The sequence below is a fragment of the Sphaerodactylus townsendi genome, linkage group LG08, assembly GCF_021028975.2.
Source record: "Sphaerodactylus townsendi isolate TG3544 linkage group LG08, MPM_Stown_v2.3, whole genome shotgun sequence".
Taxonomy (NCBI): Eukaryota; Metazoa; Chordata; class Lepidosauria; order Squamata; family Sphaerodactylidae; genus Sphaerodactylus; species Sphaerodactylus townsendi.
In genome coordinates this window covers 39,122,453-39,146,901 of record NC_059432.1, presented here as the reverse complement: position 1 = coordinate 39,146,901, position 24,449 = coordinate 39,122,453, and the positions used below count along the sequence as shown (strand labels likewise).

Here is a 24,449-nt window from a genome sequence, read left to right as displayed (position 1 = left end):
TAGGGAGTCCCCCAAGTCTGCAGAAATATTTGTTTGGGGTGAGTGTGCCTCCTGTCTTCAAATAGTGGGCACAATTTAACTGTCTGTCTACTCAATTTTTATACCACTATTCCTGTTACCACCGTTTCAGAGCAGTTTCCAACATAGATTCACAATAAATATATAAATACTATGCAAATACAATAAAGAATCAGAGAATCATAGAGTTGGTAGGGCCCATACAGGCATCTAGTCCAGCCTGGTACTCAATGCAGATCAACCTAGTATCTCAGATAACTGTTTGTCTAGCTGTTACTTAAAGACTTCCTGGGGCTCACCACCTCCCTACGTAGCTGATTTTACCGTTGTACAACTCTTTCTGTAATTTTTTCCCTAATATCCGGTTGTAACCTTTCTGCCTATAATTAAAACTCATTATTGCAAGTTCTATCTTCTGCTGCCAACAGCCTCTGCCTTCTCTAAGTGATATCCCTTCAAAGTGACAGTCAATCATGGCACCTATAAATAACCCCAACAAGGAATGGACTAGTAAATTCAACAGATGTCATTTCTGTCTTCAAATCAACTAAACAGAATGAAAAGGAACAGGGGAAGGGAGGCCAGCTGTGATTAATAGATATTGCCACTCTCCTCAGCTGTAGGCCTGGAAGAACAGCTCTGTTAAGTCCCACAGCCACAGGACCTCTATCTTTGCTGGATTTAATTTCAACCAGCTCTGTTTCATCCATTCCACCAAGATCTCCAAGCAACTGGCCAATATGTTTGGAGTGGCACTTAGCTGGCCGCTCATCAACAGATAAAGCTTGGTGTTATCAGAGTGCTGGTGACAACTCAGCCCGAAACTCTGTACCAAGTGGGCAAGAGGGTGCATATAGATGTTAAATAACATTGGGGAGAGGATTTTTTCCTGTGGGATGCCACACACTGATGAGTGGTGTGCTGAGGTTCCCTCCCCTAATGCTACCCTCTTTCCCCAACCTTAAGAGAAAGAAGATTAGTCATTGTAGGGCTGTCCCCTATATACCAATGTAGGCAAGGCAGTGAGCCAGAAACTCATGATCAGCTGTCAAACACTGCTGTTAGGTTGAGGAGCATGAGCAGCTCTGATCCGCCTTGGTCCAGTGACTTCTGGAGATTGTCTGTGAGAGTGACCAAGGCTGTTTCCATGCCGTGGCCATGCCAGTATGGAAGCCAGTTTGGAAAAGGGTTCATCACTAATGTGTCCTCCAGGAACACTTGAAGCTGCTCTTAACGACTTTTCCCAGGAATGGTCCAGTAATGTTTCCCCCCACAAGAATGGACATACCACTGCTTTCTATCTATAATATAATTAAATAGTGCATTGACTCTTTAGGTGTAATTCGAATTAGGATTGTCCTGTTAAACATTCTGCCTTCTTGTGGTCCACAAATTCCCCTTTGTTTCAAAAATCCATACCTGGTGCCTGGAGATATATTAGAATATTTGAATGTCACAGTCCACACTTTTAGCCTCTAACACTTTGCGTGGACATTTTTTAATGGGTTTGGTCCATTTTGTCCCCCTCCTGCTCACTGTGCAAGCACTTGCGGCTCAAGCATAGTATCCTAGACTGCCTCCTGAGTCATTCCTGAGGGTGCTGGGGAAGGAGAACAGAGAGAGGGAAAAAGAAAGGATGCCACTCAGATTTTTATCTGAGCTTTTCCACTTTTGCCATATAGTGACTGATGAAGAACACCTTCTAAAGTTGTAAATTTTCAACAGTCTCTTGCTGGTTCAAATTCAAACAGTATATTACATTTTCAGTCTGACTCATTTTCTTCCTTTCATTTTCCTCCACTGCTCTCTACATCTTGCTGTGCTACCATTTTCCTATGTCCATTCCAGTGTTTTTCATATCACAATATTATTTTGTTACATATTAGTGAGTTTAATTAAATAGATTTTTTCCATTATGTCACTTGCTTTTGTGACAGATAGCTTTTTAAAGGTGGCTATTTCTGCATCGTCCCAGTTTTATAAGCAAGTTCTTTTGCCAGTAACTTGGAGATACATTGTAATTTTCCACTGCTAATGAATGGTTTGAGTTTTTTTTACTTTGAGTTACTGTTCTTGGCCAGAAACCTTTATTGGTCTGTAGAATTCAGGAGAGATTTGTTAAAATACTAATTTAGAAGATTGAACTTAGGTGCCAGATCATTGGTTTTTCCCTTTAGAAATATTATTAGGGATTTTGTTGAAGGCTTTCACGGCCAGATTCAACTAGTTCTGGTTGGTTTTCCGGGCTGTGTGGCCGTGGTCTGGTGGATTTTGTTCCTAACGTTTCGCCTGCATCTGTGGCTGGCATCTTCAGAGGTGTATCACAGAGAAAAGCCTGTTTCACACTGTGTCTAAGTGAGAAGAGAAAGTTTAGTATACATTGCCGTATACCCACTAAGCACCCTTCTCACTTCAGACACAAGTGTGGCTGAAGCTTTCTCACCTTGTGATACCAGCCTAGGCTCTGTAGAGAACAAAAATCAGCCTCGAAGTCATCCTCGTCTGTTTCACAACCTGGAGAAACTCCGCAAAACTCATTAGGGATTTGTTCCGCTGCGTGCAGCAGGCTCAAAATCTAAACCCATAGGCAACAAAAGCACAGTATTGTTACTGTTGGTATCTTAAAAATGCCTGGTTAGGAGTACCTCTTAGGTATACTTGCTTCCTTACCCTTATTCTGCTCTTCCTTCTCTTGCACTACCCCTCCCCCCCCTCGATTTTCAAAGTTAGCATTACATCTGGCTGGCATTTATACTAACCATGGTTAGTATAATTTGCAGTTATAGGGATATGTGAATTACCTTTACAGTTGCACAGGACAGCTCACAATTCAAGACACTGTGCTGTCAGGTTTCAGCCCATATTGTAGATTTTTCTGTCTATTTCTTCTCTTTAATCCAGTTGTTTTTGTTTCCTTTTCTGTGCTGATCACCTTCTTTCATCTAGTATGGTTGACATTCATTCTATTTCTAAGTATTGTTCTTGGTATTTCTTCTGCGTCATGACATTTTCTTTTTTCTTCTTTTCTGTATGCCTCGTGGCTCAGGCCAAGACACTTTTTGCATGGTCATATTATTTATTTAAATTAGGAAAGCTACCTGTGTGGTTTAAATTTACGAAGTGGGCATGTATTCTCTGGCTGTCTTAAAGTTAAGGCATAACTAACTTACTAATATGATAAATGATCCTGAATTTGCTTTCTTGCTAATGAACCTTGCTGGGTCAGACTGAGATCCTCCAATCTTTCTAGTGCAGGGGTAGGGAACCTGCGGCTCTCCAGATGTTCAGGAACTACAATTCCCATCAGCCCCTACCAGCATGGCCAATTGGCCATGCTGACAGAGGCTGATGGGAATTGTAGTTCCTGAACATCTGGAGAGCCGCAGGTTCCCTACCCCTGTTCTAGTGGAACAATCCAAAGGCGGGGTGAGGGAATCTACCTTTGCAGGACTGTTTCAGTGAATTTGCTCTCCTTGGGGCACAGGGGCAGATTTACTGGTGGGCAGCTCCCGCTGCTCTCCACATCAGTTCTCCTGTTCCCTCACCACCTCTGCCCGCATAGCGGGGCTGTTCTGGAGGCATGGCTGGGGGTGGAACAAACATTAGTCAGGGTCCACCTGGCCTTTGCTTCCAGGAACACTGGCATTAAGGGCTTTGGACTTACACCACCTTTTGGGTGGTATAAGTCAATAGAGCCCCATGGAGGGCTTGGTGGGGGGAGGCCAGAGGCATAGCTGGGCCGAACTGCACCCAGTGCACAGTCTATATTTTCCACCCCCTGTAGTGCCCCTGATGGCTCATACCTTCCCTGACACTTACCTTGGAAATTCCCTTTCCTTTTCCTATAACTTTTTGGTCAGGTTGAAAGGCATGGGATTCAGCAGTTCTCAGGGCGCTTAAAAATAGCCTGGTGGGAACTATACTTCCCAGGAGACCTTGTGAGCCCCATGGTCTCCTGGGAACTGTAGTTCCTCAGGCCATTTTTAGCCTGTACTGTGAACAGGCCTTTTTTCAGCCTCAAAAAGTTCTAGGAAAAGGAAAGGAACTAAGGTAAGTGTGGAAAGGGGGCGGGGGGGGGAACCAGAAGGGGGCGCCATGGGGGATGCCGCGGGGGAAGGGGGAGGTGCCTGGGGCAATTTTTCGCCCCCAGGTGTGCCCCCCGTGCACGGTGCACCCCCACCCCTTTGTAGCTCTGCCACTGGGGGAGGCTTTTTTGTTTGTTTTTTGCTTCCCTGCTTTGCTGAGAAGCCCTCTTAGAGTGCCAACACTGATGACAAAGGAGTAGGGGAGCAGGGTCTCCTACATCACCTAGCTTTCTTCTTTCACTGCCTCATCTAAAACCTGTTGAGTACCTTACAGAGCCTCTTGCTGTCAGGGGCTCTGGATTGGGCTGCCCGAATCCCATAAACCGAAAGATAGGCACTAGGTGTTCTACCAGAAACCGTTTACTGGTTCAACAGAAGATGAAAATCTACCTGCTTCTCGTTTTTTGTTAGAAATAATATGTCAGTTGAACTCTCAGTTATGTTGTGTTTGTTTACTGGCTTAGTATTGGATGATGTTGAGCTTCTGCTTTGGGCAAAAGAATTCCCACATCTCTCTGCCGCCTAACTAACTTTGCCAAAAGAGTTCAGGAGAAAATGTGTCCCTTGGAGCAAAACTAGCCCTAAAGTGTCCCATATTAGGCTCAGCTGGCTTTATGTAGTCCATAAGAAACTACCACATGTTCAGACATCACTCTTTCATGGACACTGTATATAGTGAGACCAAGTGAGTGTCATATCTTTTGCTTCTTCCATTTAATAGGGTTCAAGTATAAATGTATGTTTACAGCATTTTGTGAGCACATACCAGGGTTTAGAAAGACTCATACATAGATAAATAATAAATAAGACTCCTCAGGACTTACATCAGGATAAAGTAGTGTTTGGAAATGTTTTTTAACCAGAACGTAATATTTTTCTGTTAGTGTCAGATAACACAGAGATGTTTATACACAGAACAGTAATTATCCAGTGATCTGAACCATTCCTGTAGTTTTCCTCTGCAATATGTTACCTCAGATAATGATGTGAATGCTTTGAAGTTGTCCTGAAGATGAGATGATTTTGACTGCGGACTGTTTACACAAACTGCTTCAAGTTTGAATAAACTAGCTTTGGAACCATTTGGGACAGTTTCGCTGGGACCAAAATAATTCTTATTAAAGTGTGTTTTACCTGAATAGGGCCTTGGTGTCTTTCATTCCAAGAATATTTTTTGGATAACATTTTTAGCTTGCCTTTCTCCAACAAAAGGCTTTAGAAATGTCCAGCCATCTCTTAATACTACATTAACCAGAGATGTCATGAATATTTGTAGTCAACTTCCTTTATGAAGTCAGTCTTAAAAACTGTGAACAGGAGGAATAATAAATTTTCTCTTCTGTTTTAGCAGGCTGTTCTATCCCCTTTGATCGGATTGCAGCTCGTTGTTTTTATTATATGTAGCACAATTTTTGTCAGGAACATGAACGTCTGGCAGAGTAAAATTCATTTTGAAAAGTTCTTTGTTTCCGACAGTTTACCAGCTCATGTGGTAGCCATGTGTTTTCTGAGCTTCCTGCATCACGTTCCTGTTCCACACTGTAAGCAAATCAATAGAAAAAGACTCCGAATTAAAACAAAAATCTTTGTATAAAATGAACCAGCTTTGGCGGGACTGAATTTGAGGGAAAATGTCAAAATGGTGTGATGGACTATGCATGTATCTTGTTATTTTATGAGAAGTTCCAAAAGTTTAAAAAAGAATCCAGCATGGGGAATAGGAAGAGGATTAAGGAGATAAATGGGTACCTTTTGGCTTGAATTGTTCAAAATATGTAGTACTATGTAGAAATACGAAACACAAAATGGAGAAGCTAACCCTAGGATCCAGAAACTTTCTGTTGCTCATATAAGGCCTGACTGAAACATGGTGGTTGGGACAAAATCACTTTCTATTGCTGCTTTTACTTGTCTTGGTTAAGGTCCTGTTATGAGAGCAGTGAGAGAACTGGATCATCTGCTACTGGTGGTGTTTCTATTTCTTCCACTGATTTCATGCCAGTTGGTAGTTCATCTACTGGACTAGAAATGGGAGACCGAAGTTCAAACCCTTATTTTAGCATGAAGTTCACTGGGTGTCATGGTTGCCAACTCCAGTTTTAGAAATTCCTGAAGATTGAGGTGGAGCCTGGAGGGGGTGGTGTTTGGGGAGATAAGGGATCCCAGTGATGTATAATATTAAAGAGACCTCCCTTCAAAGCAGCCATTTCTCTTGTCTGGAAATCAGTTGTGATACCAGAAGATCTCCAGACCAACCCTGGAGGTTGGCAGCCATGTTTTGTAGCCTAACCTATTTATGAAAATAAATATAGAAGGGTGAATCATGGGCATCAGTCTGAGCTCTGTGGAGGAAGTGTGGAAAAAATATAATAGAGAATAGATTTGTGGGGGGTCTGTATGCATTGTATGTCTTTGTGCAAAGGAAATGAAAGCCCACCAATACCTTTGGACAAGCATTGGAAGGCAAGAAATCACATATGTGGCAGAACAGCCTTGCTTTGACCCACCAACTCTATTTCACCCAGCCCTTTCCCAGGGGTTCCCAACTGATCCTGGAGGGGGTTGTCTACAGTGGCGTAGTGCCCATGGGGTGGGGGGAGCACAATGCCCCGGGTGGAGGCATGGCCGGGCCATGGAGGGGGCGTTCCGGGGCAGGCAGTACCGCGGCAGGGGCACAGGCCAAGCATGTGCCCTGGGCGCAGTTTCCCCTCGCTCTGCCCATCGTTGTCTCTCTCTGGGGTAAGTGCTGCCACCACTCGATCTTCATAGGAAATTCCCACTGGGGAGTGACAGGACCCCCCAGCTTCCTTTCCAGTTCTGAGGCCTTGCCTCTGTGTCTCCCACTTCCCCACTCCCGGGCCCCATAGGGACGATTTACCTCCTCGAGTGCCCCTGGAGGAATAACAGCTTGCCAACTGCCAGCCTTTCCCCCTCCTGGCGCTCCCTTCTTAAAATAGCATGTCTAAGACAATGGAGGTCTATGTGGTGCAGAGAACTGCTACCAGCATCTAAAGCTAAAAAGTGTTTATTAAAAAGAAAATGTTTACCAGCCTACTTTTAGCACAGCACCAAATGAGAGTCAAACACAGTTCCTCTGTCCATCCTTCTATACATTTCCTATCAGATGGTATCATAGAGTAGGCTCTTAAGCTTAGGATGTTACCGCTGACTCCAGATTCTCTATTACCTGGGAGATGCTCTTCAGCTCCTTGAGTGAGCAAATGGCCAAAATGACTGCCTACACCAGACCAAAAGCAAGAGCTCTGTCCCAGTCAGAAAATACCTTGGTCCCAAAAGTTTTATTAGTTCCCAGTTCACACCCCCTTGACCTGGTCAGTCTCGATCAAGGAAGCTTTTCCTGCCACCTGATGCCTTTCTATCCTTTTAAGACCCCCAAATCTGTGATACTTGTTTGAAGAACGGACAGGGTTGGTCCATCCCATTGTCTCCTGCTATCTTCATTTGGGTTTCCAAAAAGGTGGTGAGACAAGGCAGGCAAGCAATTGAAATGACTTCCCCCTTCTACCTGTTTAAATGCTTAAATGGTCCCTTCAGACCTCAAGGGGAGAACGTTCTGGGAGGCAGAAAATAACAAAATTAAGAAGGAGCTGAATGAGATTGAGAGATTCTGAACTCGGGAGAATTCAGTTGTTAAGATCCAGTTTCTCTGCCTATCAACTCCCTTACAGGATAAACAGGACTAACAGCAGTGGTAGATTTATTTCAGGGAGTGTTTTTGCATGCCCTATGATGAAGCCATTTCAGACGTTTGAGTGGGTTGGGCAAAGAACATTATCAGTTTAACTTGCTGACATCCAAACTCAAGTTTGATTTCCCAGGAACTGTAGCCAGGATATTGCTAGTGAATTTTCCATCACATTCCTAGTCAGCTTCATTTCTTCGCAGAGATGAAGTGAGAAGTGACCCTTGCTTCAGCTGTGGGGTTGTTGGAAATCTCTCAACAACCTTTTAGAACAAACAAAACTCAGCGGTTTATTTTGTGTATGCATTTGACATTTTCATTCTCAGTTGCTGTTTCACGATATTGTCTTCCTGCTGCCATCTGGTGAACAAATTCAGTGAAGACACCGGGTGATTTAAATTTTTTTGTTAGCATCTCATTTAGATTCTTGTAGAAGTTTTCAAATATTGCAGTATGGCTAGTGACCCATTTAGAATTATAAGGACATTAGGCAATAATTAAAAGTTAATTACCTTTGGGTACTGATGACCATGTTTTTTAATGTTTAAGTTGAGAATTATACAGAATGGTTGTAGGGGAGAGAAGGATGGAACCTCGAAGCTCCACATCACAACCCTGGTAGTCTTTGGGCATTTCTCTTCTAAATTCTAACTAAGGTTGACCCTCCTTAGTGTCCGAGATCTGATAAGATCACACCATTCAGGAGCTATCCAGGTCAGGAACACTGTATAACCTGCATCAAAAGTTGATGTTTGTCTCCATGGGAATTGGGGAGAGGCACTGAAGGGGAAATCAGGCCAGGTCACTTCTCTCTTGCGAGCAGAACGTCAGCTGGAACACAACCCAATGTTCTATTTCACAACCTGTGCATGTGATGATGGGCAAGGCTAAATATTTTGAACTAAAGATGGTGTATAAAATGATAAATGTCTTAGATAGGTTACATATATTAGAGGCCAAACTAAAGTTGGAAGGGTAATGTTATTTTTAATACCCCATTAAAATAAGAGGTATGTGTTTTGTATGATGGCCTAAACTTTTATTTGTTTCTCTGTGTCAAAATGTAGCGTGCTTTGCAGAGTATTTCAACATCAGTCTCAATTATTCATCTTGTATCTAGAATTCATAGGTTACTGTTATTTCCACTTGTCTCATCCTGCTCTCCAGTAGAGATTAGTTTTATCAGCAAGTATGTGGTAATGTCAGAATCTGCGTTCTGGGGTGGACTTGATTTGCTGTTGTAAAGTGAGGTTCCTTGTTACAAAAATGTGAGCAATTAGAAATATAACATTTTCAGAAATGTTGAAGCCATGAGTGGAAAAAAACTTTTTTCCTAGAGGAGAAAAAAGGAAATGGGGAAAAACAAATAAATGCTCTTTCACTGTATACCTAACACTTAAAAGAAAGAGCTACAGGTTGCTGCTCCTCTATCCTGCCTTATGACAGATATTTTTGTTTTTGCCTCCTGAGAGGTTGGGGAAAAAAATAGAAATTGAAGGTAGAAAATAAATTCGGAAAAAAAACTAAAAAAATACACAACCTGTTTGGATATTGAGCTGAACCTTATAACACTGAAAACACCAAGCTCTTTTCTAATGTAGTATCACCAAACATGTTAAAGCATGTTAATTATGGCTCAAATATTCAAGTTAAAACAATAAATGTATCTTTGAAAAAAACATTATGTCTGTCTCCCAATACACAGGAATTATCATTACACAGCCATTTTTTCCCAGTGCTTCCCAAATGTTCCAATTTTCCCATTGGATTTAAAAAAATAAATACAAGGTGTTTATGTGTTAGAAATCCATCCCCTCCTCCTCCAGACATTTTCATCCTTGAGCCCCATCAAATATGATGTACCCTATTTCAAAGCCACCTGATTAGTCATAAAAGAGACTAAACAGATAGCTAGGCTTGGAGATTCGGGTGCAACAGATACCAGATGCGGCCCGAATCTGGTATCTGTTTCACCTGAATCTCCAAGCCTAGCTACCTGTTTCCGAATTCAGGCATACTTGGGTGAAAATCGGCCGAATATATCCTGCCCGAATATGAATGAAACCGAATGCAAGGTGTTCAGGCTTTTGGGGGGTGTTTTTTTGGTTTTTTTGCATTTCAGCCTGCAGGGGGTGCATTTTTAAAGCTAACGGCACCAAAATTTCAGGGTACCATCCGGAGACTGTCCTGATTATACCACCTGGGGTGGGTGAAGTTTGGTTTAGGGGGGCCAAAAGTATGGACTCCCAAAGGGGGTGTCCCATCCCCCATTGTTTCCAATGGGAGCTAACAGGAGATGGGGGCTACCCCTTTGAGGTTCCATAACTTTGGGCCCCCTGAACCAAACTTTACCAAATTCGTGTATCATCAGGAGAGTCTCCAGATGATACCCTGAATTTTTGGTGCCACTAGCTTTAAAAATGCTCCCCTGACAAGCGCCCCACAAATTTGCCCAGATTCTCTGCTTTGCAGTGCCTTGGCTCCATTGTAGTCAATAGGGAATTTCTGAGTGTGTAAGCAGGCTACACATTTGTGAAAATAGAGGCACCAGACTTTCAAGGTGACTCAAGGAGGCCTCCTGGTAATAGCATCCAGGCTTGGTGAACTTTGCTTCTGGGGGTGGGGGGAGGGTTGAGAGAGTTCTGTGAGAACTCAGCCAGCAGGTTTCACATGCAGGAGCGGGAAAACAAAATAAGCCTTTTGGGGCCCATAAAATGGAAACCCCAGAAGCAAAGTTTACCAAGCCTGGATGCTATTACCAGGAGGGTCTCCTGGAGCCACCTTGAAAGTCTGCTGCTTCTATCTTCACAAATGTGCAGCCTGCTTACACACTCAGAAATTCCCCATTGGCTACAATGGAGCCAGGGCACTGCAGAGCAGAGAATCTGGGCAAATTTGTGGGGTGCCTGTCAGGGGTATATTTTTAGTGGTACCATAATTTCAGGGTATCATCCAGAGACTGTCCTGATGACATCACCCAATTTTTGGTGAAGTTTGGTTCAGGGGGTCCAAAGTTATGGACCCTCAAAGGGGTAGCCCCTATCTCCTGTTAGCTCCCATTGGAAACAATGGGGATGGGGCACCCCCTTTGGGGGTCCATAACTTTGCCCCCCCCAAACCAAACTTCATCAAGCTCGGGTGGTATCATCAGGACAGTCTCCGAATGATACCCTGACATTTTGGTGTCACTAGCTTTAAAAATACCCCCCTGCAGGCCGAAACTAAAAAAAAACCAAAAAATCAGACGGACCCGAATTTTTCAGATATACCAGAATATTCGTGTATATCCAAAATGTTATTTGTCTTACTCAGGCATACAGATAATTTTATGCCCGAATAAATCCGAATCCGAATTTTACCAAATTTCTAGGGTATTGACAAAGCCTACAGATAACCTCTGGTATTATTAATGTATTCATGGGGCATGGATAAGAGCACATTCGTCAAAACCCAGGAAATATTGTGATTCTGGTCCAGAAAGCTAGTGTAATAACTTATTAGATACAGATAAAATAGACTTGTGATTCCATGGCCTGGTCATAGTGCAGATGTAATTCAATAGCATTAAGCACTGAACTGTGAAGTGACTGTTGCCCCTGTTCAAATCTCTGTTTGTCCCTCAACTCTGAAGATGCCATTATGCAAGTCTGGCACCTTCCCCTCCTACTAAGGATGCCAGCCTTCCTACTAAGGATGCCAGCCTGCTAAGGGGCCTGGAGATCTCCTGGAATTACATCTCATCTCCAGACGCTTGGAGAAAATACATGCTTTGGATGCTTTGGAGAGTGGACTCTATAACATTGTACTGAGGTATAGCTTGATCTTATCAGTCCTTAGAAGCTAAGCAGGTCATTATTGGATGGGAAACTATCAAGGGAGACCCTGCAGAGGAAATCAATGGCCTTGAAAATCCCTTGTTGGGGTTGCAACAAGTTGATTGCAATTTGATGGCATGTATGTACCGTATGTATGTACCATATGTATGTACCATTTGTATGTTTGTATATATGTATGTATAAATGAATGAATGAATGTATGAATGAATGAATGAGTGAATGAATGAATGAATGAATGAATGAATGAATGAATGAATGAATGAATGAAGTACTTTGATAATTTCAGAATAAAATCATGTCTGTTACCTGGGTGACATATGTAATAAAATAAGGGCAGATACAGGCAAAATTATCTCTCTATATCATCAAAACCAATTTCTATGTATATAGTACATTATTTATGTACAAAGTTTTGTACATAGTAACATGTCTACTGATTTTTGCACTCTGTCTTTGAAACAATACACAAACGTTCAAGGAAAGGTATCCCAGCATTCAAATATGCCTATACTTAGTTACCGTGGTCAAGATGAACAGCTGTCACATGTATTTACATGTTCCTTGTTATCAATCCTACATAATATTGGGACCCCAGAGATCACAACCCAGTCCAGATACAGCTGCACTACAGCTAGACAGCTGGAAATTAGCTACACACTTGTTCAAGAAAATGAATCAAACGAAGGACATCAGGTCAAGACACAAAAGTATATTGTATGATGAAGGAATGATGCATTTAGAAAACATTTGTCTGATTTGCACGTAGGAGTATCAAAGCTTCCTTGACCACAGTTTCCTTGATCTACAGTTTCCTTGATCTACATACACTCATACATCTGTCAAATAAGGATATCTCTCTCACACTCATTTATTAACCCTCATGCACCCAGATGCATACACTACACTCCCAAAAATATTGTGGAGCAGTCCAGATCCCTTTTTATAGCCTTCCAACAGCCAGCCAGCCACCTCTGCCTGGCATCCCCCAGGCTCATTCTGCACACACAGAATAATGCACTTTCAAGCTGCTTTCAGGGCTCTTTGAAGCTGTGCGGAATGGCAAAAACAGTTGTGAAAGCAGCTTGAAAGTGCATTATTTTGCGTGTGCGGAATGAGTCCCAGTCTAATGACAGCACTATAATACAGCCTGTCTATCTGCCGCTGGTAGCTGTTATTGTCACCCAGGGATGTTTACCTCCTGAACTTCCTGCTCCAGACTCCTTGCAGTTTGCTGCTACACAAAACCAGCACCTGAGCAGGGGAAAATACAACCACCCTAGTTCATTTAGCACAAAGAAAGTTTCATATCATTCCCCCACTGGGAAATCGCCCATGTGCCTGATGAGTGCCTCTGGGATAAATTTGGTGGTTTTGTTAGGGATGAAAAGGAAGGACTGCAGAGTCTCCTTCTTCATCCCTTACCAATAGGGTCTTTGTTATTTGTTTGATCTTATCGAGAGGAAGAAAAGGATGATTTTCACATGTAGGATCATGTGATCCCCGCTTCTTTCACGATTTTTGGTGAGTCCTGGTCAATGCAAAGAGGAGATCTGGGACCCTGTGATGGATGTTGGTAGGGTTCAGTTGTTTTTGGAAAATTTTAGTTGACAATTATGCATCTATACACAGAAATATTTCATATAATAGCAAGCGTATGTGATTTTTATTTATTTATTTGGATTTTTATGCCACCTTTTCCCTATCAGGCTCGAAAAGGTTTCTAATAAGTCAGGTTCAATTGCAGTTCTACAGAAATACAATAAAATCAAAATTAAAACCATTTATCACATTATGTATCTCAACATCTACAATTCCTTGATGGTGTTAAAACCTCAAAGTTCACTCAGTTGACTATGAAATCAAATCAAATCAAGAGCGCTGTGTGTGTGTGAAGGGAATGAAGAGGGGTGGGGGCAAAGATGTTAACCATAGCTGCCTCAACCATATGCCTGGTGGAATCACTCTTTCTTGCAAGCTCTGCGGAATTGCACCAAATCCTGCAGGGCCCTGGTCTCAGTAGGCAGAGTGTTTCACCAGGTCGGGCCAGAACTTAAAATGCCCTGGCTGTGGTCAAGGTAAGCTGGACTTCCTTGGGGCCAGGGACTGCATTTACATTTTCAGAGCCCCAGGAACCTGTACCATATTGCAGTGGTTTAAATTTTCTACGCAATTTTCCGGAATGTAATTTTGCAAAAATAAACAGTTACCAGATCAATAGTTGGAGATGTAAACTGGATGTCCCCTTTCCCTTTTTCTTTCCTTAGCTAATGCTGGAATTATTTGGCATCTATAAAACAGCTGCCATAAAGTGTTTTATAGTACAGTTAGCCCTTTTCATAGCACTGCTGACTGACGGCCTTGTCCATAAATTCGTTTTCTGGGTACTCTGGTGTTCTTCACTTTTTCCTTCACATGCAGCTCTGAAAGATTGACTCGATTATAAGCTGCTCCTTGGCTTGGTTGCACTCCACAGACTTGTTAATCTGTACTCCAGTCATTAAAAATCAATTTCTTGTTTTTGTTAGAAGTCTGCCATGTTAATTTGTTGTTGTTTTTTTGCAGTTTTTGTGACAACTAGAGAGATTTTTTAATTATTGAAAGTGTCCCAAACTGATCTGGTCATGTTCTGTTTAGTTTCCAAATGCAGGATGCTGCCAAAAGATTAGCGCATTCAGATCCTCTGAAGATGCCAGCCACAGATGCAGGCAAAACGTCAGGAGAGAATGCTTCTAGAACACGGCCATACAGCCCGGAAACCACACAGCACCCCAGATTAGCGCATTGCTCTTTTTGGAAAATTTGCCCCCTGCTAATATAAAAGAGTCGTTGCAGTCACACTGAAAATACTGATGGCCTTGGCCTAATACAGTAATTTCTCCGCAGCCACCATAGTGCAGTGATTAAGAGTGGTGGATTCTGAGCTGGAGAACTGGGTTTGATTTCCACATGAGCAGCAGACTCTGATCTGGTGAACTGTGTTTGATTCCCCACTCCTTCCCATGAGCTTGCTGGGTGACCTTGGGCTAGTCACAGTTCTCTCAGAACTCTCTCAGCCTTACCTACCTCACAAGGTATCTGTTTGCAGAGGGGAAGGGACGGAGTTTGTAAGCAGCTTTGAGACTCCTTAAAAGTAGAGAAAAGTGAGTATGAAAACCAACTCTTCTCATTTGGATGATAATATATGGATCATTGTGTTTTCCAAATCCACAGATTATTCAAAATTAATGTCCTGCATTGTTGTGATATGGAGTTCAGCCTCAAGAATTCTAAGTAGGAAGGTTCCCTCCCCTCTCCTTTTAGATAAAGACTCTGAGAGCAACGTATATGAATGCATGTTGCTATTTTATACTAGTCTTCCATATGACATTATGAATGCTCTGAGTATGAGAACACATCATGAATGCTCTGGGAGTGGGAACACATATTTTGGCTGTGCCTACTTATGTCTGGTTTGTGAGCATGGCCCGTACATGCATATGAAGTGTGCACACAACAACTGCCTCTCCTGAATTGGGAACACTGCTTTTTCAAGTGTGTGCCATGTTCACAAGCCCACTGTTGTGCTGTGTGGGTTAGTGGGGCCTTTCCACTTGGATGGTGATCTGCTGACCCTCTACATACTTTGATTACAACGTGTGTAGTTCCTTCAAGTGTAGTGAGCTACTGAGTCAGACCATTGGTCTGCTGAACTCACTGTTGTTTATTGTAACTGTTAACAATGCTCTTGGGCCTCAGGTAGAGGAAGGTTTTTCACAATTTCAGTTACCAAGAGATCCCTTTTTAACTGGAGAAGGGAGATGTTTTTGTAACTGGAAATGTTAGGGGGCGAATAGGCAGAGCACTTTACGCAGGTTTCTTTCTGTAGCGTGATATCCCCCTAGTCAACCATGGTATGTGCCTTTCCAAGAACTCCAGTCATTTGGTCAGACCCTTCTTGGTTACCCTAAGAAAAAACAGACAACCTTTTCAACTGCTAACCTAAGACTGGCAGACTTTGAACAGAGAAGATTCAAGGGGAGATGACAATTTGAAATTACTGAACTTTATTTCATTTACAATTCAGAATAGTGGACTGAAAAGGATTCTCATCTCACTATAGATGCTAATTTTCTGCCTCTAAGCATTTCTCCTCTACTCTTGTCAAACTGATTACAATGGTTCCTCTGCATCCTGAATTCCTTCTCTGCCAAACCGCTGCCGCTGCCGCCGCCACTGCCTCCACCACCACCACCACCACCACCACCACCACACCACCACCACCACACCACCACCACCACCACCACCACCACCACCACCACCACCACCACCACCACCACCACCACCACCACCACCACCACCACCTCCTCCTCCTCCTCCTCCTCCTCCTCCTCCTTCTACTACTACCATGCATTTCTATACCACCCCTCCCCATTTGGGCTCAGATGCAAGGCCCCAGATCATTTCAACTCATTTCTGACAAAGGAGGCTTTGACTCTTGAAAGATTACATCCCTAAAATCTTTTTGGTCTCAAAGGTGCCACTGGACTGGACTCTACTTGACTTTTCCGTAGTGTTTCTGACAACAGATGCCCTCATTTTCAGACCCTAGGTAAAATATTTTTTTAATTTACTAGGAATTTTCCCCTCCCCTCCCCCACTTCTGCTTCCAAAGCGATGCTTTGTATTTGCTGTGTTTATCCTGTTTGTCTAGGGTTGCCAACGATCAAGTGGGGTCTGGAGATCTCCTGCTATTACAACAGATTTCCAGGCAATAGAGATCAGTTCCTCTGGAGAAAATGTCTCCTTTGAAGTGGGGCCTTTATGGCATTGCACCCTCCCCTTCCCAAACCCTGGCTCCCCCTGGCTCCAGGCTCTAAATCTCCAGAATTTTCCCAACGCAGAGATGGCAACAGTAGTCACAAAAGGAATATGTGGCTGGAGGGATACATGTACATTCAGAACGTGGATAAAATAGGGGGGATTCTACATTTCAATAATCATTTGTAATAGCAAGGATCTGTTCAGTTATGTAAGCTCAGCTGCAATAATAGTTTTGCTACTTTCCAGCCTTCAAACTTTTTTGCAAGCCCAATTAGCCTCCATGGCATTTACAATGCAAAAATTTTATGGGAACACATTGTAAAAGCTTAAAAAATGTCTGGCAAGAAAAAAAAGGTCAGATCTTTGTGTGTATTTTTGTATGACTTATGATTTTGAGATCTACACCCTGGTCTGTGAAACATTCAAGGCAGAACACTTAGACTGGTTTTGGAGAGGTTTGAAATTAAAGTGGCTTTAGATGTACGTCGGCATAAGGTTGGTTTATGAACACTAGCAGAGAGTAATAGCTTAAAATCAGTACAAGGAATCATAGGGAAAAGGATTACTAGTTTAAAGGCTGGGTATTCAGTGACTGATTTGGAGCTACTAGGAGCAAGCGGAAAAAAGAAAGTTTTTTTTTTAACAGTGCAGTTCTATAGATCTTTAATAAGACCAATTGAACATAGTGGGATTTACTTAAGAATAAACCTCAAAGGATTGTATTGCACTGCCAGTGTGGAAACATACCCCTCCTCTAATTATATATGGAAACACAGAAAATTTGTAGAAATTGTATTTGTTTGGAGACCATGACAGGTATCCCAATCCAGAGGCTGCTGTGGCTAGGGATGGTTCTGCTGCCATGCTGCCTCCAGAGGGCTTCCAGGAAGCCCAGAAAGGCAGAACAGAATGCCACCCGAAAGCCTTCCATGGGACTAAATAGACTTACAAGTCAGAGGCCTGTCCTGGGAGTGTTCTGGCTCAAAAGCCTGGTGGAAGCCGACTGCAGCATCCAGCACAGCTAGGTTGGTCAGCTCAGTGGGGTGCAGGTTCTTCCAGATTGGGCGCTGCAGAGCTCCACCCACCTCCCAGTTTGCCCTCCCCACAGGTGTAAGTACCGCTTACACTAGCGGGGAGGGGGGGGCAAATGCCCTGGTGCATCTCTGCACAAGCTTCAAGAGCCAATTCAGCCCCCACCCTGAATAGGATTGGGCTGTATGCATGTTCCCAGTGAATATAAAACAGTTTGTTTAATCTTCATATTTACACTTTGGAGGAAGAGCAAAGACTTCAGGGCAGCATTTGTGGTGTAACATTTTATCCTTACAACAACCCTGCAAGGCTGCTCTTTTGTCAGAGCCCAACACTTCAACTATTACAGTAAGCCAGCTTTTAGCGAAAGGGTAGCTTTTTTAAATGCCTGATGTGGATTTTGAAATACTGTGTCCCATTAAAAAGTTAAAAGATTGAATGTACAAAGTTACCTTGCATAGAGTCAGGCGATATTTCTTGCTTATTATTGTCTGTTGTGGTCGGCAGCTGCTTACCAGGGTCTGAGGCAGGAAAAGGCTTTCCTTAGTGTCTGTCAGCCTGGGCTCCTTCAGCTGGAGATGTCACAAATCGAACGTGGGCCCTTCTGCATGCAAAGCAGATCCTCTTTGGCTGAGTCAAAGCCTTTTCAATTTGTGCTGTTTCTGTTGTGTGTGTTGTGTGAGTGCGTGCACACAGGCATGTGTACTGAGATCAGTTGCTCTTTTTTAACTGACATATTTCTTGTTCTTTTTGATCTTGTTGTGCAGTAATCTAATCTATTTTATTTTGCTTTCCAGCCAGAAAATTTGCAGAAGAATTGGCTTCGGGAATTTTATCAGGTACTGTAAGAATTATTTTATATTGCATTTCAAAAGATTTCAGTATTGCTATAATTGCTGTTTTAAAAATCTACTGGAGATAATGACAAATGACAAAGATTCATAAACATTAATGAGGGTTTCTTTCAGGCTAAATATATTTATGGCCAAGGTAGCCAGTGCTTTTGAAAGGATTTCAGGGTAGTGATTGCGCTTCAGTCCTTTCCATGAGCCGCAGGGCAGGGTGATTGCCCCCCCCCTCCCGCCAGTCTCTGTCTTTATGCCCAACAACCTATGAAGTAGGTTAGACTGTAAGATTATGTCTGGCCCGTAAAACCCACTGAGCTTCATGACTGAGCTGGACTTGAGGCTCAAGTCTCTCAGTCCGGGCTCAACACTGTTAGATCCCAACTCTGACAGCTTATAGAATGCTGTTTTTTTTATATGCATGTATAGCACTTTAATTTGTACTATATCATGTTTGTATTCATAAGAATTGGACGTGTGAAACTGCATTATACTGTCAGACAGTTACAGAATTCTCTAATTGGTAGCAGCTCTCTAAGGTCCTCAAGCTTTGCCTACTATTACCTGATTCTTTCCACTGGAGATGCCAAGGCTTGAACCTGGGACCTTCTGAACACACAGTGGATGCTCTACCATTGAGCCATGGTACCCCCTCCTTTCTTCTTCTTGCTTTTTTGAGAGAGGAGCATTGAGATGGATAGATAATGGCATGTTCAAGGATGAGTGGGGTTTTGAACAGAGACTGTTCATATCTATTGTGTTGCAGCATGAGTGTGCTACCGGATCTTTTGCATGTTTACTCAAAAGTAATTTCCATTATCTCAATGGGATTGCCTTCCTGGTGAAAATTCATAGGATTGCAGTCTGTCTCAACATTCTTTATGTGTGCCATTCCCTTCTAACTGTGATCAGATGAAGAATCTCATGAATGCTGTTGACCCATTGAGGGTGGGGCTATATTCCGAAGAGTGTATAAACTTTGACCTGTACTACATGCATTTTCAAAATACAAAAATATCTGTGCTCCAAAAAATAGACGGTTTTGAATGCCAGTGGCAAAGCTTACATTTCTCTCTTCCTCCCGTGAGAAACGCTTTGCATGATATTTATTATTTATATTTATTTATTTGTTAGATTTATAGGCCACCTCACCCCCAAAGGGGAGTAATAGGAGAGAATGTAGCATATTCTTTCCCAGGAATAGTTAAAATCTTGTCAATCCTTTCCGTTGGTGATCTTAAACAAACCGAAAAACTCAAAGAGAAATGCAAAATTTCTCCCTTGGATGCCTGTGGAAATATTCAACTAAAGAACGATTTAGAATAGGGGTGTCAAACATGCAGCCTTTATATCATTCCTCAGGGTCTACAAAAGCACCATTTCATGGAAACCAATGGGCTGAAATGACGGATGCAGGGAAGTTCCGCTCGGCCACCAGAAAGTTTAGTCTGGATCCAACCCATTATGAGAAGTTCCAGCTGGCTCAAAGGCCAAAATCTGCAATTCTATTGTGTACAAACACAATCAGTAAAGTTCAAGCCTTTGTAAGCAGTGAATATCCCACTCAGTCATGCAGCATGGAAGGGAAATCTGCAGAAATTTCCAATTTAGTATGGATCCAGCCCCATATGTTCAAATTATCAAGCTGTATTTTAACAGTCATTTGGATTCTGTCTGCATAAAGTTATAGAACCACAGAAACGTGGTCACTCAGACCATAACTAAATGTCACAGCATCCACAAGTCTGACCCGTAGATGTCACTGTCATTTTTCAGCATTTTAAAACGGCCTGAGTTTGGCTGTCATGTGACATCATATTCAAAATCAAATTGTGCTATCAGAAATTTATTCTGCTGAATTCAGTGATCTTTACTCCTTAGTAAGGGTATTCCAGATTATGTCATTGCTGTGCAGTGGATTTAGATATGGGCGACTGTATAGGATCCTGCTGAGAATTTTCTTTAGATCGTCATCTAACATATATTTACTGTGGTACCATTGCAACCATGATGGCAGATTCATTTATCACAGCCCATCTCTTCCCCCTATTTTTTTTTAGAGTAAATGGAGTTTAGGTTGGTGATTTCAGAGGGTATGGTGACAAGACACAGGGCATTTTTGGTGGTGGCTCCTCACCTCTGGAATGCTCTCCTCCTTAAGACTTGCCTGGCACTTACTTTATTTTCTTTTGGCAACACACAAAATTTTCTTTTTAGCCAGGGTTTGCACGAGTTCCATCTATTTTAGTTGTTTTATGGTCTGCTGCTAGCTGAGCATTATTTTAACCCTATCATTTAAAACTGTTGCATTGGATGTATTTTCATGCCTTGGGTTGCTTTTATAGTCTGTTTGGCTTTGTGTTACTGCTGTGAGCTTTATCACCAGGCAGCATGAACATTTATTACATAAATAAGCATCTCTCTCTCTCTCAGATGTGGTTCTTCCCATTCAAGCTCTGATACTAGCTTAGTTGACAGAAGAATGCTTTGCACATGTGTGTGGGAGTAGGGGAGGAGATGTGGAGCCACAAGCTGTTTGCCCTGCAGAGTTCAGTTTCCCCCATCCTTTGCTCATTTTACTCTAAAAGCCTGACCCACAACACTACACATGATTAGGGAAAGTTAAATGAAATGGGTTTGTTGTCTTCTCCTTGGACCAGGGATCCCTGACATCCTGCCTGCCAATACCTTTCCTGGTGCCTGCCCAGTGTTTTTAGAAAGTGGGTGGGGCCAGATCGTGCTTTTGCCCAACAAGGCTTCTGGTTGGCCACTGAAGAATTGATTAGGTGGACAGATTTTTTAAAAGGTTGCTTTGGCAGCACAAAGGTTGCTTTGGCAGCACACAGCACAAGGATCCGTGTGACTGGAGGTGAGCTGGCTGGCTCTTGCAGCAGTTCTTTTGTGGCCATCATTTTGTGACTGTGTCAGAATGCCAAAGGTGCCAAAGTTTCTTGAATGTTGGGCACCCTTCCTTCATCTTTGCCCCTTGGTCATGTGAAAAAAATAAATCAGTTATCACACTACCCATATACAGGGAAAACCTGACTGGAAGGAAAGCAGGAAGTAGCATCCTGTGTCACGCCTTGCTCATTACCAAGCATTCTGGCTCCATCCACTTTCACACTTTCAGTTAGAGTTGCCAATTCAACTTGAGAAATTCCTGGAGATTTAGGGGTGGTAACTGGAGATGTAACTGTTTCTCCTAGACCAGTGGTTCTCAACATTCCTAATGCCGCGACCCTTTAATTCAGTTCCTCATGTTGTGGTGACCCCCAACCATAACATTTATCCATTTTACAGATGGAGAACACTGATGCAGAGAGTCTTAGGCGACCCCTGTGAAATGGTTGTTCGACCCCCAAAGGGGTCCCGACCCCCAGGTTGAGAACCACTGTCCTAGACTCTATGGTATACCATTAGGGTTGTCAACCTACAGGTAGTAGCTGGAGATCTCCTGGGGTTGTCACTAGGGCCCCTTCCGCACACGCAGAATAATGTGTTTTCAAACCACTTTCACAGCTGTTTGCAAGTGGATTTTGCTATTCTGCACAGCTTCAAAGAGCATTGAAAGCAGTTTGAAAGTGCATTATTCTGCATATGCGGAAGGAGCCTAGTCTCCAGGCGACAGAGATCAGTTTACCTGAAGAAATTGGGTCTATGACATTATACCACACTGAAGTCCTACCCCTCCCCAAACTTCACCTGCCTCAAGCTCCACCCCTAAAATCTCCAGGGATTTCTTAACCCGAAGCTGGTAAACCTATGTACCATAGGCCGTTTCTGCACGGCCAGGAGGCGCCCCCACGCCGGCAGGAGTTCTGCCGGCGTGGGGGCAGGAGCCTGCTCGCACGCAAGCGTGCGAGCAGGCAAAGGGGAGGCCGGCAGACGGCAGGCAGGGCACTGAAAGTGGGCTTTGCCAACCCTGGAGGTCGGAGGACAGTGTGGGCGGGGCTGCGACGCCCCGCAGGCGACGAGGAGGACACCGTGAGTGGGGCGGAGACGGGAGACAGCGTCTTCCCGGCGGCGCGGTTCGCACCGTTTAGGGCGGCTTGACGCTGCCCTGGGGGGAGGGAAGAAGAGTCAGGTCGCCGCTGCGCGCCTGTGCGAACGGCGGCCTGGGGGTGCCTTTTTTGGCGCCCCCAGGCCGTCATAAATGGGCCGTGCAGAAGCGGCCATAGAGTCTGCCCTCTGAAGCTGCCATTTTCTCCGGGGGAACTGAAATCAGTCATCTAGAGATCACTTGTAATTCTGGGAGAACTCCAGGCCTCACCTGGAGGTTGGCAAAGCCCACTTTCAGTGCCCAAAAGCAGAGCATCTACAGGCTGCCTACCTGAAATAAAGTTACCGGGAATAAATGGGTATGCGTTAGGAGGCAGGTACAAACTTGCCCCCACACCAGGTCTTTGTGTAGTTGCTTTTCCGTCAGTATGTCCTGTTTAATAGTGTTATTGTCTTCCTGGCATCGGAAAGAATTAGTTCACTCCTTCCAGAACGTGAAGGACACAATCAAGCACAGTTTGCCTTTTTTGGAGATGATACAACTAAAGTAGATGGATTTTTTTTAAAAAAAAAAACTGTGTTATTGCATGTAAAAGCCTGTAGTATGGCAAATTTCTGATCTAAATTTGGGAGGGGAAAAAATCAATGTTTGCTAAATAATGCATGCCTTCTGATGGACATATACCATTCCACAAGTCTATGAAAAAGAAACTGGAAAATGGTTATAGATAGTGTGTTGTGAGAAGTTAAAATAGAGATAAACCACAAACCACATTTTTTCCATCCTTCCTGAAGACTCTAATTTGCATGTAGAGTTCTATCAACATGATTTTCATAACCTGTGTCAACTGAAAGTTAAGCCTCCCTTCTGCAAGTGGCGTAAATGCCCTTTGAAAAAGAGGAAGACTTCGTAGTGGTATTCTCGGGCTTTTCTAGAAAGTGTAATCTTTGAAGTCTTTGACTCAAACCTCTTTTTTTAAAAAAAAACCTGCTGACAAATTGTTTCAACATTGCTGTCCGCTTTCTCGGCATCCCGTTGTTAAACAATAAGCAAATCGAGGCCTTGCTTTTACTTTTAGTATTTTGAACAGATTGGCAAATTACGATGTCTGGTGAAACCATAGGAGCCCCTTTTCTGCCATTTACATTTTAAATCAATTATAATTTTCCTAAAGTTAGGCAATGTATTTATTTATTTCAGATTTATATCCCACCCTATCCCTGCAGGGGATATGTGCAGCTCAGTTCTGTATATGTTTACTGTAAAGCATGCCTCCACTGTGTTCGGTTGGACTTCGTTGTTCAATATTCAATTTGCAGATGATTCTCGCCTATTCTTTTTAACTATGTTGAGAACATAGAGTGTAGGAATGGTTGGATTAACAGGCGCTGTTCTGGTATTTGTGGCGCTTTCCTGAATGCAAGAAGTTTTCTACTGAGTAGGAGCCTTCCTTTGGGATGGAGGTGTGTTCAGCGGGAAGAGTTCTTCCTTATACCAGTGGAAGGCTGCATTGTTGGAATCCTTGGATCCTAAACCATAGTTAATATATTATAATATTTGAAATGCTGGTTACCTTACAGTAATTGCAAGTTTATCTCTGGATTCCTAGCCATGCTTCATGGGAATCTGGGTCTAGTTATCCAGCTAAAATCCACTTGTGTACTGTTTTCATTGTGGTTTTATTTGTAAGCCCTGAGCATAGTCATGAATCTTGCACTGCATTGATAATGACTGTTGGTAGGAGCTCCATGTTTATTTCCCATGTTGCCATGGTTCTCTTTGGGGGGCTGCTGGTACTGATGTAGGAAGTCACCACGTAGCTCACCCATAGTTCACCCATGCTTATTTATACAATCCAGCAGTGCCAGTCTGGATTTTGACTATTCAGAAGAGTCCCCCAGGTCACATAGGTAACATCAGACATTGAAACAGATTTGAGCATTTGACTTTTGGGCTTACGGTGGCTGCTTGAAATTCCGGCATATGGGTGCTTGCTTCCTCTTCCCCTATGCCTCTGTTGCATAATAGGATTTTTGCAAGCCTCAAAAAGTACTTATTTCAGTTGTGATGCTGGGTCAGATGTTTAATCCTTATCATGGTGGTGGCTGCATGTGACCAGCTGGCTATGAC

General features: G+C 43.0%; 1 protein-coding gene across 2 annotated transcripts in view; it reads left to right on the top strand.

Annotated features, from left to right (window-relative positions):
- The window catches only part of INPP5A (inositol polyphosphate-5-phosphatase A), a 309,623-nt gene that overhangs the window by 48,061 nt on the left and 237,113 nt on the right, over positions 1-24,449 (top strand). For both annotated transcript variants that reach the window (XM_048505609.1, XM_048505610.1), the window contains exon 2: positions 18,272-18,313. In XM_048505609.1, coding sequence (XP_048361566.1) covers positions 18,272-18,313 — 42 coding nt within the window. The remainder of the gene's footprint in view (positions 1-18,271; positions 18,314-24,449) is intronic.